Source organism: Porites lutea, chromosome 6 (assembly GCF_958299795.1).
Source record: "Porites lutea chromosome 6, jaPorLute2.1, whole genome shotgun sequence".
Lineage (NCBI taxonomy): Eukaryota > Metazoa > Cnidaria > Anthozoa > Scleractinia > Poritidae > Porites > Porites lutea.
In genome coordinates, this window is record NC_133206.1 from 14,104,055 (window position 1) to 14,120,485 (window position 16,431).

The window sequence follows — 16,431 nt, forward strand, 5'->3', positions numbered from 1 at the left end:
CGCTGATCTAGGATAAATGCTTACCGATTTCCTCAACGAACGCCGAAATCGCAAGCTTCTTGGGGGTCCAGGGGTATGCTCCCCCGTTAAATGTTTTAGATTTTAACTCCCTAAAGTCTCCTTTCTCGGGGTTCCGAGTCACTCAGATAGGATATTGGCCAGTTCCATTCACCTTGGATAAAGCCTTGCAACTTGGAAAGTTTTTTATTTATTAAAAATATATCTATTTAAGAAAAATCTGACCGAAAAACGGTGGAAACCGGTGTGGATCCGCACCTGATCATTAAGATGGTCTTTTTCGACCTTGGTTCAGCTTTCGCTCGGATGAATCTCCTACTTTACGAAACACAAAATTAAAAAAACAGACACCCCCCATCCCCCCCCCAAAAAAAAAACACCAGCTATGCAGGCTGTAAATACAAATACTGAAAAATAGAGGACTGTCAACAATCTATGAATCGCGGGTATCTAAAGGCAATTAGCTTAGGTAGCAAATACTAATTGGCAAAGAAGGAAAATAAACACTGCATACAGATAAAAATGTTTTGTAACCTTGTTACACTTTAGGCGGCATCAATAAACAATGTGATTCCTGTAGAGTCATAGCCCATGTTGGTAGAGTCATTTCCCTTCCAAAGGCTGTCACTAAGATATCAAGTTGCGTAGAAAGAGAATTGAAGAGCTAGGAAGATCTTTTTATTTATATATTTCCCTTTATTGTTTCCTATGAAAGTAGCCAGGGTTAATGCTTGTAGTGACTGGGGAAATACCCGTCCCCTACTCTTTAGTGACAGCCATATTAATAATAATAATAATAATAATAATAATAATAATAATAATAATAATAATAATAAAACAAAACAAAACAAAACAAAACAAAACAGTAGGAAGGAGAAAAAGACTTGCAACTGCCCTGTTGTTTCTGCTAAAAATTGTCCAGACAAACCAGATGTTATGTAGGATATTATACTTTTTATAGACCACAATAAATTTACAATGCATATAGTAAGTGATCAATCGCATTGCTTGACGTTTTTCAAAATGTCTGGGCTTGCCACAGGTTTCCTTCTCTTCCTCCCATGTAAAATTCCCACTTTTTCTACTTTCTTGCACTTAAGGTGCATTGGAAAGGAAATGACTGCACAGGCTATGTCCAACGGTCGAAGTCACTTTAACACCAATATGGCATAATTTCCTTGCATATTGATTATAAGGACTCAGCTTTGACATTTATTTACACTGTACAGTAGACAATCTAGATAAATTCAGTTTGCAATTTTCATAGTAGCTTTTAGCATCTGTTAAAGTCTTTTCAGTGCCCTCTTTTTCTCTTTTTTCTTCTTATCCAGGGCTTTGTCACTGGCTCTTTTGATCCCTTGCATCATCACTTCTACTCCATCTCCCTTCTCTGAGCTTTCCGCTTTTAACTTGATCTTTGCGTGAATATCAGTAAACAACTGTGCTCGTTTTGAGTAGTCGTCATACTTCTCTAGTAAGAGCTTGCCAGCTTCCTCGTTTAAAGCTGACTCAGGATTTGGGACTATTAAAAGGCATTTGACAGTCTGTAGGAAAAAATAAAAGGCAGAGCTTTAAAGCGGGGTTTTCACACCATGTTACAAAAACTGGCATAGAATTAGGGCATTCACTACATCTAAGAATTTGCTATAGTCTATTATAGTGGAACCCAATCAATACAATCAACATTGGGCTATAAAAACCTGGTCACAATAATGGGGAGGTGGTATCAGGGTAATGTAAACAACAAGGGAGACATCCTAAGCCTTTTAGAATATGAAATAACAAGTAAAATTTAGTTCTGAGTGATGATTTTTAAGATACTTGCACCATTCACACTCTCTGGGTGTATTCCTTTAGGATAACCAGGATCAAGATCAGTGATGATGACCAGCACTCTGATCATGGTTCATCAAAGGAACTGAAGAATCTTTGCCCAGAGTGGATTTGTCGGTTCCTTTCATGAACCTTGATCCAAGTGATCCTTGATCCAAATCATCACAAAGAAACGCACAAAAGTTCATTTAAATGATTCTCACTTGCCATCAGGCATCCCCAGGCTTTTGACTAGAAACAAAGATAATGATTAGGGAACAGTGAAGATAACTCAAGTGGGAAATAATTGATTGGCCAATTATAAGAAATGTCCTTCAGTAACGGAAGATAACTTATGAATTATGTGCAGGGCACAAGGGGCAAGGACAACAGAGAATGAGTTGGTGATCAATACCAGCTTATGAAAGTATAATACAGTCTATGAAAAATGCTCACAATCTCCTTTTGTCTTTATGGCCACTGGCAGATTAGTAGGTGATCTACTTAATTATTCACTGGCCCAGAAACAATTTTATGGCTGATCTTCAGATCACCATTGTCCTGTTTGTAAAATTTAATGTGAGGCTCATAGCACAAAAAAAAGGAAGAAAGAAATAATGCATATGACTTTATGTGTATTCATGTACACCTAATGCAGGCCCAAGTCATCCTATGCTGGTTAAAACGCATTCTCCCAGTCCACTTACACATACTTAGTTCACATAATTAGTTTACCTTTACACATTTTAGAGGCTATGCTGATTGACGTCAGCAATACAGGATTTCAGATTTTACACAATGGTGCGATTTCGAACAATCACCTGACCTTGCCTCTTTGCGCTCTGCTGCACATAAGGCCTCCACACTTCCCCCACCCCCCTCCCAAACTACCCTATCCCTGGCACAAGTTCTTGCTTGGTCCCTTAACCCCTATCCTGCAACCACTCTCTCCATTTTTGCCCTACATTATCGTAGGGCATCTGAAAAAACTTTTTGCCTTTTATCAGGAGTCCAAGACAGTGCAGTGACACGGTGATGTCCTGTCCACATACACAGGACATGTCCAAACCATTTGAAGCATCTCCTCTTCAATGCTATACTTATCCTTTCACATCTGTATAATTTGTTTAGCCCATTAATAGACAACACATACGCCCCAAAATCCTCTCGAGGCGCTTGTGTTAGAACAAGTCCAACTTTTCATTGTCAGTGATGTTGATCTTCCATGTCTCGCTACTGTAGAGTAAGACTGATTTTACTAGTGTGTTGTACATCTTGATCATACTGTACCATTTGGAACTTCAGATGCCTGCCAAATGAGGACTTTGCTTTCACCAGTCAGTTCTGCATATCCTTGTTTGCTCCTCCCTTATTACTGAATACTGCACCCAAGTAAATAAAGTCTACAACCTCGCCTTGTCATCGGTCAACCAGCTTTTCCTCTCCAATTGACCTTATTAAGGACTCCCTTCTTCTTTCTGCCGATTTTTTAAGCTGATCCTTAACGCTGTGTCTTAAAGTTGGTGGTTTTCTCAGTCTGCATTTGCTGTGCAGCTTTAGAAGATCTTCTAGAGGCTCCATTAACTTCCACCTTATTCAGGTATTGGCATTCTCAGTCGTTATAGTTGCTTGACCCAGGATCACCTCCTCCTCCCAAACATATTGAGCAAGGGTAGCACAGTTGGTTAGTGCGGCCTTCGGTACACAAGGTCCCAAGTTTGATCCCTGGTGACATTACATCCTTGTTTCAACTTCTCTTCTTTCTCTGTAGCTTTGACTAGCTTTAAATACCCTTAAAACAGAGCATTGATGGAGAAGTTTATCAGTTATTACACTGTCACAAATTGTCGACGTAAAATGTGGTTGCTTTTCCTTTATCTTTTTACTTGATGATGCTGTCTACACTGTAACTTGTGTAATGACATATCCAGATCCACCTTTCAAAGCTGGGCCACTGTATTAACGTCATTATCCGATTTGCAGCATTGCTCCCTGGAATTCCTTCAGACTGATGGGTTCTACGCTGATACTAGATTGATTTCCTGCATTTGGTAGAAGTCGATCAAGGTGGGGTTCTTTGGTGGAACACTGTTCAACACTTCCACTGTTCTAGTGGCTTGCCTTCCTCCACTATATAGTATTTCTGTTTTTGTCCTTGATTGTGCTACTGCAGTGGCTTAGTGATGTTATATGTCATTAAGGTCTTCATCAGGGTTGGCCACTCATCAGAAAGTTAAAAATTCCCTGAATTTTCACTGACCTTTAAACAGTTTTCACTGACCTTCTCTATGTTTACATTCTCCTTAGCTTTTTTTGCAGGCCATCGATAGTTTTCTCTTTGGAAGAAAGCATTCACAACAAAAACCACTTACCACAACTACTACTTGTGTAAGACATAGAGTGTCTATAAATTTTATCACTTTGCTTGCTTTGCAGCATACTTTTTGTTTTTTCCGAAAGAAAAAGTATTTCAAAGTGAAAGAAAACTTATGAACTGTAAACCGGAAAACAGAATTCCCTGACTTTGACAATACCAAAGATTTTACCTGACCTTAAAAAATTTTCAGTTTTCTCTGACTTTTCCCTGACCGTGGCAACCCCGTTCATGTTTCTGTTCTCAGCTGCAATTTGTCCCTGATTTTCCAACTAAACCCTCTAATTAGTCCTTAACCTAGATTTCACATCCTTATCTTTGCTTTGTACTACACCCTCTGGCTCAGTTGTTGATGCATTCTCATTGATCTTGCATTATATAGCTATCTTACTCTTCATTTTTTTTTTTCCTTTCCTTGACAGTTGACCAAGATCGACCGGGAATTATCCACGGTTTGGAGTTCCCCTTCTTCCTACCAAGGACTTTTTCAGCGGTGCTGCTGAATGCCTAGCTGAAATGATTCCCTTGTGCATTAATAGCTTGCATTTTCATCTGTCACCTTAGGGACAGCAAATTCATTTCCTAGCATGACAGAACAAACATTCCTGACTGCTTGGATTTGCAGCTTACTTTCCTCGCTTCTGGTTCTGGAGTTGGGTGGCGGGTTTGTCCTCTTTAACTTGAGATTTATAGTGTTTCACACAGGATGCTGATCATAGGCATCCATATACACCCCAAACAACCCTGGTATCACAGAATGAGACAGACTTCCTGGAGAACTTGTCAATGAGAAAATGATCAATCTGATAGTGATATCTGTCATAGGGGGATGTCCATCATTTTTTTTTTTGGTCTTGAGCATCTCCTTGTGAGGGAATATGGTAACAGTGATGACAAAGCTGTTCATCTCGCAAAACTCAACGAGCTTCCCGTCATTATCGCTGATATTGCCTGTTTCATGAGCTCCCATTATCCCTACTCTGTTAAGGTTTGAAGCCCCAACTGCAGGATTCATATTACCACATAAGATGAGCATATCATGCTTTCTAACAGCTTCCAAGACATTTGGAGCTGCTCATAGAAATGATCGATCTCGTTTTCCTCAGCTTCCATTGTTGGCACTCAAGACTTCAATAAAGGTTGGCTTCATGTATTTGGAATAGAAACATGCTTTTTTAATGTGCTCATCAAATGGCAACTATTCCAGCATGACTTTGCTAGTTTGGACATCATTGTTTATCTCCACTACCATGGATCTCTGCCTGACAACATAACCATTTCTCCAGGGCTTGAAAAATATTGAATTCAAGGTGGTCTCACATTTTGTGTGTTCGGAGCCACTTCTGGCATGTCTTAATAAATGATTTTGTTAGAGGATAACTTACCTGGACCCTTGCCCATCAGCCAAGTAAGCTTTAACCCTTATATAAACCCTAAGAAGTAGTGGGGAGAAGTTGATAAAATATCAAGCATATTCATCATGTGTGATCATGTCCATAATTCTCTTGACCACTCTGTTTTATTTATTTATTTATTTATTTATAGATTCATACAATGTACAGGGGAGAGAACAATAGGACACGTAGTCCCCTACTTGGTTCACCCTCCTAAAGCATTGTATTATAATTATAAAGCATTGATATTACAAGGAGAACTTTGGTACTGATCACTCTTAAGTCTTAGGGTTTAAAGGGTTAAACATTACTTACGCAGCAAGAAAATCTACTTGTCCCGGACTAACAGATGGGACTTTTTTCAAACCCAAGAACCAGTCCATCTACACTCATGTATTCCTAGTATGTCGATGCTGTATTCGCACATCTCCTTGGTAACTTGCACTGCCTTGCCTATTTTTTTTTTTGCAAACATTGTATACACATTCCAGTTTCCAAAGTTCAATATCTCCAGGCATAGATGGGACTTAGTAGGTCGACAGGCCTCTGTGAACCTTTCGTCTGCCAATGTCATTCTGCCCTGCCCATCCACAGGGATACCTGGCTAGTCTCATTGTTCTTCCCACTGCTATCTTTGATAAATAGTGTGTCTGGTTTCTTTAATGATACTTTTTTTGCAGGTATGGGACATAATAAGACTGTTACTAGTTTTTGGTTGCCTCACTAAGTGTTATTACTAATAGACATAACATAGTGACTAGCTGGTCAAGCTGGCAAGAAAGACCATTTTTTGCTTGCCAAAGAAAATTTTTTAGGCACTGGCAGTCAAACTAGCTGACTGTTTGAGCCCTCATAAATAAGCCTGCATGATACGCAAACAAAAAAGGTCCTGCAGTTCTCAGAACGCCAATATAACAACAACATAGTATTATAATAGACTTACCAGTAAAATATGTTTCACTCCAAGATCTTGTTTCCAGTCTTTTTTGAGTGTATTAACACAGATTTCTCCATTACTGGCCACATTTGGGTGGAATATTTTAGTCAAGAAAAAACCTGAAAAAGGAGAGTTTTCACACAATAATGTAGCAGAGCCAACAGAAGTCTTAAATTTTTAGAGATTGTTAAGGCCAAAAACTGGTTCTACAAAACAAACTATGATTAACTAAAGAATTATTTACTACACATGCTAAGTGAATTTTTCTTCCAACAACGCAGTAAAATATTATTATTGTGCATGTAAGCTCATATACTTAATGCTTAATAGTAGAAACTGTGGTTAATAAAATGAAATGTACGGGATATTCTTAAATGAAAGACTTGAATGCTGATTCATGATCTGACAACCAACAAAATACAACCAATACAAAATGTGACTGAATGTACATGTAACTGTTACACGCAGTGCACGCTATGTTAAACTGAGTTGCAAAACAGATCTACTTCAAAACGTAAATTTACTAAGCTCAAAAGCATTTATTGATCTTTATAAGTATAAACTTAAGTTCACCTTTTGGAGGAGCAGTTGGATAATCTTTTCCCAAAACGAGTTTCACACGAAAAAGTCCTCCTTCATACGGTGTACCGGCTAAAAAAGAGACAAGGAAAACAAACAAGCTGACTTTTTACATTTTACATGTGGGTGGCGATCAATCAAGAGAATACAAATCTTTACTGGTGTAAATGCATAGCCGCCTTCGCAGGGTAAGTTTATACACCATGACCATTGCACCTCTGTTAAGAGAGAAAATACGTAGATTTCAAAAGCAAAAACGTCACGAAAAAACCATACCAGGTCCTTCTATCGTTGCTTGAATGTCTGTTATATCCTGTTCGTTGACAAAAACCTTAATCCCTTCTGGAGGATCGTTTGTTAAACTGGTTAGTTCTTTGGAAACTTGCTTGATGATTTGGGGATGAAGATTTTCGACGTTCGAACTTGTCTGAAAACCACAAAAATGACAACGATCAAAGGATGTAATTGCAGCTTGGCGAAAACCTGAGTGCAATACACTTACCGAGGCCATCGGATACAATATTTTCTAGGATCAAAAGGTACGAAAAAGGACTGAAAAACTGTTCACTAAACGGAAAGGAAAAGTTCGTTTGGAGTCAATTTTGGTAAAGAGTACGGTTTTTTTGGTTTGTTATTCTATTAACCAATCAAAACGGAGATTGACCAGTTCACCGCATGCGTATTAGTCGTGAGAACCTGGGTCAAAATCGTCCCAGCTTTCTTGCGGAAACGTTCAGATGGGCACTGGGTTCCAATTGAGATTGAGTTAACGGCAAAAAAAAAAAACGTGTAGCAATCACAATATTCAGCTGAATATTATAGAGATGGAGAATGTCGCAATAAAACTTGTTTAAAAGGGAGAGGCGAAAATGACGCCGAAAAAACACCAGTGCCGAGATCCAACGTTTACAACTAGCAGGATCTTCGTCCACGGTTTTTGCAGTTAATTTAATCCTTGATTATTGAGACATTTTAAGCCGTAGGTCTTCAACAAATCCGATTTTCCTTCTTCCGCCAAATCATCATGGGCATCGATGTTATTTCATGGAGACTACGCATTGATGTTTTTTCGACGTCATTTTCGGCTCTCCCTTTTTTAAAACAATTTGTTTAAAAACAATTTTTATTGCGACATTCTCCGTCTCTATAATATTGTGATTGCTACATAAGTTCAGTAACATCTGTAAATCTGGAGAAGGCTGGTATGGCCGGCCGAAATCTTGTTATAAAAAAAAACAATACACGTTGTTACTGGAATCAGCTTTGCAGTAGTCTTTGGACTTCTCGTTTTTGGAGATTGAGTGCATCTCAGGTTGCGTTCGATTAGGCAATCCGAATTTAGATTTTGAAATCCGGAATCCCAAGGGAAAAGCTCCCTGGGGACGAGGTTGAAATCCGTCCATAGGGTGGATTTCAATCAAGAAATTCAAATCCGGATTTCATGAATTTCCTGGCTCTTGCTTTTTACTGTTCGATTGGGAAAATCCGAAAAAGGATTTACTAAACTATTCTCGTGTATAGCGGTCTTCTTTTTGCTAATTATGCGTGTGTGTTCAAGACCGTTTCTCGTAAGCTGACAGTTTTTCAAATCCTTTTTCGGATTTCTCAATCGAACGGTAGAAAGGAAATCGAGAAACAAATATCCTATCGGACAGGAGAGAGAACCTGGGAACGAGGTTGACGCACCCTGAGTACAGTCTCAGCTCCCAATGGGCCATAGTTCCGAGTTCCAAAAGCCCTCACTTTCAAATTGAGGCTAAGTGCACAGCCTTTCTTGAGAAAATGAGTTTTATTTGCATGAGAATGAAAAATCATTTCCATATCAAAGGCTGAGCACTTAGCCTCGTTTTGAAACAGAGCTAATGGGGAGCTCGGAAATGGCTTATTGAAACCTGCTTGACTCTGTTTCTCTCATCCTCCCATCCCTGACATTTTACAGGCCTCCCACCCGACTACCTCGAGAGGTTCTGCGATACACGTATTTCTAGTTTAATAAAGATTTTAGAATGGAAACGAAACGTCAATAAATTTAGGAAATTCAATTTTGAAAGAAAAGACCAACTTACAAAAGAGAAGGACTGGATCCTAACATGTAAAGTATAAGAAGCAAGGCTGATTTTAGAGTCGAAAATATTTATTTCTTTTACCAATATTTCGGAAGGCATGGCCTTCCTTCTTTAGGGTCTTAAATCCCGGAGTGGTCAATCGGTAAAAATCGGTAAATCTGATCGAACAATTTGTAAAAATCGATGACACATTCGTTTCGTTTATCGATTTTTTTTATTTTTACCGATTTCATCAATTTATATCGGAACTGATACATCTGTTGATCAGAAAATGAAAACTGAATTCATAAAACAGCAAATTTACTGACAATTGAGTTGCAATTGAGATTCAAAGGATCAAACATTTATCACTTTTAAATAAATCTTTAAAAAATATTTTTAAAATCTTCTTCTCAGTGATGGCTGATATTGGCCAGGTAGGCGCTCAGCTTTTCAGGATTTAGATCTCCCACCCTTTCAAAATGACGTTCGTGTAGTTCGGAGTGTAGTTGCATCCCGGAGTAGTCAATAGATAAGAAACGAAATCGGTAAAAATCATTAGCAATCAAGTGATTTTTATCGATTGATAACGGAAAACGTTGAAATTTAACGAGGGATTAGCCTGAATCCCGATTTGAAGAAATGTCTTAAATCTAGGCTAGGGAATCTTTATCTACGGTTGTCAGGGGCACCCAACGAGGATATAGTTCAAAACCACTTAAACATGGCATTGTTGAACATATTTTAGTATCTAAACGTTAGATATAGGCATATTTTTATCCCCTAAAAATTTTTCATCTGTTCGGATTTCCTAGCTGAAAGTCTAGTGATCCAAAAATTATAGGCATCGAAACTTACCTTTTCGAAAATTTCAGCTAGAAAAAAGGCTCCCGAAAATTCTAGGTGACCTTTTTAGGGTAAAAACCCATTAAAAATGGGCAATTATACCATTTTTTAGATGTTCGAAAATCCTAGGAGGAGCAGGCAGGCAAGAAATTTTACAACAAATGTTCCGAAAATTCTAGATCTCAAATCGTCTTCCGAACAGATATTTTCTGAAAATTGACGTTGGGTGCCCCTGGGTTGTATTTCTCGTTATACTTGCCTGTGAGAATTGAATGTAACTGAACCGTTTCTGTTGTTATGTACAAAATAAAGGGTTTTAGAGGAAACGTTGCGTGTGTTATAGTTACCCCATTTCTCATTTTGTCTGCTGATCACTCGTGGATGTGTTTTCTCAGCTGTACAATAAACTCATGCTAAAAATAAACAACAATGGCGGACTTCCGTTTTCAATCGTTAAAATCATGAAAAATCGATAATATCGATTTGACAGAGCAAGTTACTTTATCGATTTTCTCCGATTTCCGGTGAATCCGTTATATTGATCGTATTCTCCAAAGCAAAGATCAAATAACTTCCCATAAGGAAAATGTGTACAGAGCATTGTTCCTGCGTGTCTGAGCAGGAAATTTTTATAATTTTGTTGTTAATGCGTCCGTAAACATCGCAGCTGAGCATTACAGGCTTGTATGCTGCTCTTTAATAGGAGCGGATGGCGTAAAAGTCATGCTGATTCTTGATTGTTACCTTAGAAATCCGATGTGTCTCAATTTCAGGGGCCGTTTGTGAAAAACTCTCATCTACTGAAAACGAAAATATCAGGTTCAACGGCACTAAATGGATAAATATATTTTAATTCGATATCAGTCGCTCCAGGAAATTTTACCGTGTTTACAAGAAATAGAAAATGAAGAAAATGTCACGTATCTATTGTAGCTGGTCCGAAATTAAAGACACTGAAAAACGGCCAATTAGAGACCCAAATATGTATTTTTCGCGATCCCAACTTAGTCACTTTCTATTTTTATGAATTGACCTATTTTTTTAGATTGAATGAAGAACACTTTACTTTTCAAACTTTTCATCTACAGTACAAACATTCTGGTACGTTTTCTAACCGTAAATATGAAGAACTGTCTTACGCCCAAAAATCCGAAAATGAGAGCTGAATATCTTAGGATTTTATGCAATGAACTTGATCCGAACAAGGATGAAAGCACTGATAATCGTGTATTCGACAGTGAACTCAGTGGAACTGCAATCCCGTAATATTTATTGAGCAAGGATTATCGCGTGGCCTTGCATTGCGTAGTTGACGGTCCCGATAATCATTCCCAGCAAGAGAGAAATTTTCTCTCTTGTTTCCAGATATGTTTTCTCTGAAAATATCCTTTCGGAGAATCACAAATTGCCTAGAATTTTCTATAGCTTGAGGAAGGCTAAAATTTTTCTAGATGACCGTTGCATTCATGTACAATTATCAATCGAGGCTTGTCTAATAAATTCCCCAAGATTTTCTGAAGTTATACAGGCGCGAATCTGGAATAAAATACTGACCGATTAGTCCTAAACGAGTGTCGAAGGCGCAAGCTTTTAGCGGGGTCCGCGGTGGGCTCCCCCAAGAAATTTTTTGAATTTTTACTCCTTGAAGTCCCCTTTTCTGGGTTTCCGAGTCATTCAGACGGGATATTGGCCAGAACTTGGAAAGTGTTGTTGTTATTGAAAATATACATTTAATATGAAAAATGTGACCAATTTCCGTAAAACGGTGGAAATCGGTGTGAACCAGCGCCTGTTTTACTCGTATTTCATACCCCAGGTTACCCTATTTTTCGAAGAAAGAGAAAACCCAGGAAACCAAAAATTTCCGGATTCAAAAATGCTATGGAGAGAAGAATCAGAAAAATTCTCACTTTGGTAAAACTTAAAATTGCATCTAAAATTTCGAAAAGACTCGGTGCCCTAGGTTGACCTAACCGATACAAATTTTAAAAGCACCGCTATTTATTGAGATCTAAGAGTACTCTGGATAGCCTAACAAGGGTCTTCAATGGTTTAGGAGGAAAACGTCGTTGGGTGCCCCTGTCTTTAGTTTTTTAAAAAAGGCTCCCGTTGATGAAAGCAAGTCTTGCTATTTTCAACCCTTAAACCTTTAAGTGCCAATAGTGACCAACATCAATTTTCTCCTAACGATATCCATAGATTGTCAAGTGCAAAGTCTAAGAGAATTAATAAAATGATCACAAGGAGAAAAATCTTTGATCTTTTATCAAATTCTCTCAACTAATTTCTTAAGGAAATGTATGGAGATCAGTCTGGAGAATTTGTATGTAGATATTGGGGCTTAAAGGGTTAAAAAGTGGCCTCGGAACGATTGAGATTGTGGTTGTAGGCGAGCCGTTATATGCTGATGAACGTGATATTTTTGTATTTGCATAATCTTTCAATATTTCAATCTTTCTTTTTTTCACACTATATAAGGCATTTACACAAGTGTACGTAAGTAGGAGAACAAAGTAGCTGATAAATAATCATTAAACTAAAACGGAAAAATTTCTTGCCACAACTAAAAGCTACACTCACAGGTGTATATACTGCACGTCACTCAATCTTTCGCTGACGTTCACATGTCCCTAGCTCCTACAGGCTTCTAGGACGTCTAGGATACTCTTTTAATGACACAAAGTTATCAGTGGTAAATAGTCGTAAATAAAAGCTGATCTGCAATTATTGTATGGTATATTTTACGTCTTTGAAAATTATCTGCTTAGCAACCAAAGATCTGTTTTTTTTTCGTTGTCGCCTTCTGAAAGTCATGATTTTGTATGCTGCATTTTAGAAAGCATAAGAAAACACGGAAACACATCATTGAATTAACAAGCTTACGATCACGGGGAGGTCATACGGATGTCGACGAATGGGAAAAGGTCGAAAAGAGAAGACCTTTAGCGTGATGGAAATAATTGAACAGAGGTGAACAATCATGAATCTGTGGACGAAAATAAATATGTTTTATTATTTTTCGGTTTGTTTAATATTCCCCTTGTGAGTTTTTTTCCTGGTATTGTCAGTTCAGAGGGAACAACTCTGACATAGTCTGAAATCAGTTGACTTCGCACATGTTCAGTTTTGCTTATTGTGCCGGCTCACATATATAGAATATATAGACCTATATAGTTTTCTAAACCTTACGGCAACCGAACAGTGTAAGTAAACTAAAACGAACCATAAATTGTTGGGTAATTGTTTATTTTCAATGGTTTTGTTTGGCCTTTAGGTATGTTTTAGTATTTCGATATACAGATCACAGCGTAGGGATTATCTGTTTTTTTAAACGGTATAGTGTGCACGCTGCTAGGTTAGGCAGAGGGGAGCGAAAACGCGCGGAATTAAACCGACGGCCGGGTGCGAAATTCAGGCTAGCGAAGCGCGATAAAAAGGCCGACGGCATATACCAGACTTTGAGAAGTCTAAAATGGTCGCTTATCTCGGTTTTAAGGCTGCGAAACGCGTTTTTCAGGTTTTTACGTAAACCTTATCACACAACAAGGTCCGGTTCTACTGGTTCCAAAAAGCGCGATCGTCCGTTTTCAGCGGGAGTGGGAGGGAGGTAATACAAGAACAGCAAAAACAGACTACTCGGTTTAGCAGTTTTAATTTCCTTTGTAGTGGTAATCCTTATCTTTCCCTAGCGGAAAATTACATGATGGTTCAACGATTTCATCCGCAGTAAAGCTTTCCCAAAGATGCAAGTTTCTGTGGCGTTTTGAAAGCTGTTGAAAAAGCTATGGTGCTGTTGGGTCTAAGGGAAATGTAAACAACAGCAAAAAATATCTATTGTACTTTCACATCATTCAGGAGCATAAACGAATCACTTTCCTAATTTCCTCTTAGATATGTGTGTTCCTTCTTTTAAAATTTTTCCTAGCTTTGTTTCATTTTTTATCATTTTTTTCGTTAGACCGAGGCCGAGTTGCTGTAGAAACTTTATTTTGATAAAACGAGTATTTTTAAGTAATTCTGTATTTTTTAAGCAATTTGCGTGCGACTTCAAAGAACAGAGCCAAGACTAGTGACATATGACAGATGTTTCTCACGTGTGTTTTCTTGCTATCTGATTGGTTAAGAGACTGACCTTCTCAAGAAGGAGGTTGAAATGATATGTTGCCATAAAATGGCGTCTCAGAAAGAATTTGGTTTGCGTCATTGAACGAGCAACAGCGACGTATTTACAAGAGACTGTTTTCTCAGACATATCGGGGGGGGGGGACGTTCGTTTCAAAGGTGTCTTGTTCGTTTAATGAGAGATCGAAAATCAATCCCTCAAAGTGTGTCTGAACCCCGCCATTTTTGGCTCGTGTTCATTGACTCAAGTGGATTATTGTTCCATGTTTCAGGTACTTTTAACTTAACACGCATGGTCTTTTATGCTTAATAATTTACGATTACAGTTTTTTAAGTGGAGTACGAGTGCGAAATTAGACTGGTTACCTTACAACGGTTTTTCTGTGGAGTAAAGATGTCCAATGTATAAATTGCTTCCAATGTTCTTTTACAAAAGGCAAGTTGCAAAAAAAAAAAAGAAGAAGAAGAAACTTACCGCCAGCGAGGCCGATCTTTATAACAGACATGAAATATATGAAATATTATCACTGAAACAAGGTGCTACCAAACTAAAAGGGGGTTTCAAAGTTGACCACTAATACAGTACTACACGGGGGAATAATATTGGCTGGCCAAGCATATTTGAGAACGTAGAAGTTCGCAAATACCGCACGCATTCACAGACTTCACTTGGCGTTTCCGGTCGCGAAGTGATTCCAGCGATAACCGAAGGTTGCCTAGCATTGGCGATGACATGCGAAAAAGGAAAATTTATAACCAAACGCTGCTTTTAAATTTATTTTAATTCAAACGGTAGTTCTTCTGGTTTCCTATTCCCGATTATCGGTGTCGGAGTTGTGGTTCGAAAAGAGGTTAACACAGCAATTAAATTGATCCGTGTTTAATTGTGACAGTTCCTTCAAAACATCGCGGAGAGTTAAACCAGATCACCCAATGACTGAGTTCCTAAACAAAATTAAGCGTTAATTCAAAATGCAAAATGAAAAACAATGTTAGGAACGAACCGATTTTTGTAAAAAATATATTATAGACTTCACGGTTCGTCTTAAGAGATACACCCTCTAGCAACTAACGACGGATTTGACGAGGCATTTCCGATTAAAATTCCCAAATGAAAAACTGGTTGGTATTGTTGTATCGAATTTCCGTGTAGTGGGTTAATGATTATTTTCGACTCGCTCGACCGAACATCAACTGTGGCAAATAGCAATTTATTTTCTTTACTATAAATATAAAACGGTCTCGGGAACAGATTAACTTAGAAGTTTTTCATCTTGTTGACTGGGAAGCAATCAACCGAGATCTGTCACTATTGTAGTGTGTTTTGTAATGTAAATCTTGGCCCAGACGAGACGCCATCGCATGAATCTTTCTTCAATATCGTCGATTATTGTCTGCGCACGCGTACACGACCGAAGTCCCACTGCGAAAGCAAAATAGGACGGAGTGTTTTTTTGTCCGCAAAAGTTGGTCCGCTTTCGCGGAACAAGGCCTCAGAAGGTAAATATTGCTCTATAGTTCTCTTCTATACCTCTTGCTTCGTGTCATGTTCATATATTTTTTGCGTCAGGAACGAAGTTCGGTTGAAAATTATTGAAAGTGTTCTGTGCAGTTTGCAAAGATGGCTGGTTGGCTATGGCGTGTCACCCGAGAAGGCAACAGTTTAAGACAACGTGACGACACTGAATTCGCTTGCGAAACTTGGCGGTTTCAGCCGGCCAAAATATCCGGAAACAGAAACTCGGTTGTTACTCGAATATTTTGGTTGAAATTCTTGCGTAAATGACGCTTTTAGCTGGGCTTTTAAGGCCATCTTTTATATCCAGATTTAATCGCCTATTTTTGAGTTTAACTGAATTGGAAACGTGACGAAATGAACCTCGCAAATTCCATCATATTAAATGGCCCCAGACCATGTAAGCAATAACTTGTCTCTCATCTGTTTTGTCTTAAGTTCGAAGTAGCTGGCCGTTCTTATAAAGAAGGGTAGAGAGTTGTTTGGAAAGGCGTTGAAAAATATCGGCAGCAATCTACCAGTTTAATGTATCGGCACTGACACGGTTCCGGCGCATGTATTGCTAAAATCGAAAATGAACGATTACATTAAATATGAAGGGAAACGTGAAAAATGAGGAGACCAGAGCCAGAAGACTTAGCGTTGTAACTTAAAAACTAAAAGGCATTCCTCTATTATCGAAATTCTGCAAAATGTAAACTTCGTTTAGCACGGCCCGTAACATGTAATCGGCTTCCAAATTCATGTGCGTTCAAGCCTATTTGCACATTGTATTGTATTTCCTGGCT

General features: G+C 38.4%; 2 protein-coding genes across 2 annotated transcripts in view; one reads left to right on the top strand and one right to left on the bottom strand.

The window, feature by feature from the left end:
• Nucleotides 1-529: 529 nt before the first annotated feature.
• LOC140941569 (ubiquitin-conjugating enzyme E2 S-like) lies at nucleotides 530-7,759 on the bottom strand. The gene is made up of 5 exons (XM_073390591.1): nucleotides 7,617-7,759; nucleotides 7,391-7,541; nucleotides 7,109-7,186; nucleotides 6,542-6,654; nucleotides 530-1,562 (listed from the first exon to the last, which is right to left on the bottom strand). The coding sequence occupies exons 1-5, from the start codon at nucleotides 7,623-7,625 to the stop codon at nucleotides 1,302-1,304; spliced, it is 612 nt and encodes a 203-aa protein (XP_073246692.1). The 5' UTR covers nucleotides 7,626-7,759; the 3' UTR covers nucleotides 530-1,301.
• Nucleotides 7,760-15,340: 7,581 nt separating this feature from the next.
• The window catches only part of LOC140942288 (uncharacterized), a 34,705-nt gene continuing 33,614 nt past the window's right edge, over nucleotides 15,341-16,431 (top strand). The window contains exon 1 of the mRNA XM_073391248.1: nucleotides 15,341-15,627. The gene's annotated coding sequence lies outside the window, so the exon portion shown is untranslated. The remainder of the gene's footprint in view (nucleotides 15,628-16,431) is intronic.

Excerpts from the sequence above, each read along its gene's own strand:
- LOC140941569 (XM_073390591.1), bottom strand. Across the intron at positions 7,187-7,390 it reads AGCAACGATAGAAGGACCTG|CCGGTACACCGTATGAAGGA; the intron begins GTATGGTTTTTT and ends TCTCTTTTTTAG. Across the intron at positions 6,655-7,108 it reads TCCAACTGCTCCTCCAAAAG|GTTTTTTCTTGACTAAAATA; the intron begins GTGAACTTAAGT and ends CTCCTTTTTCAG.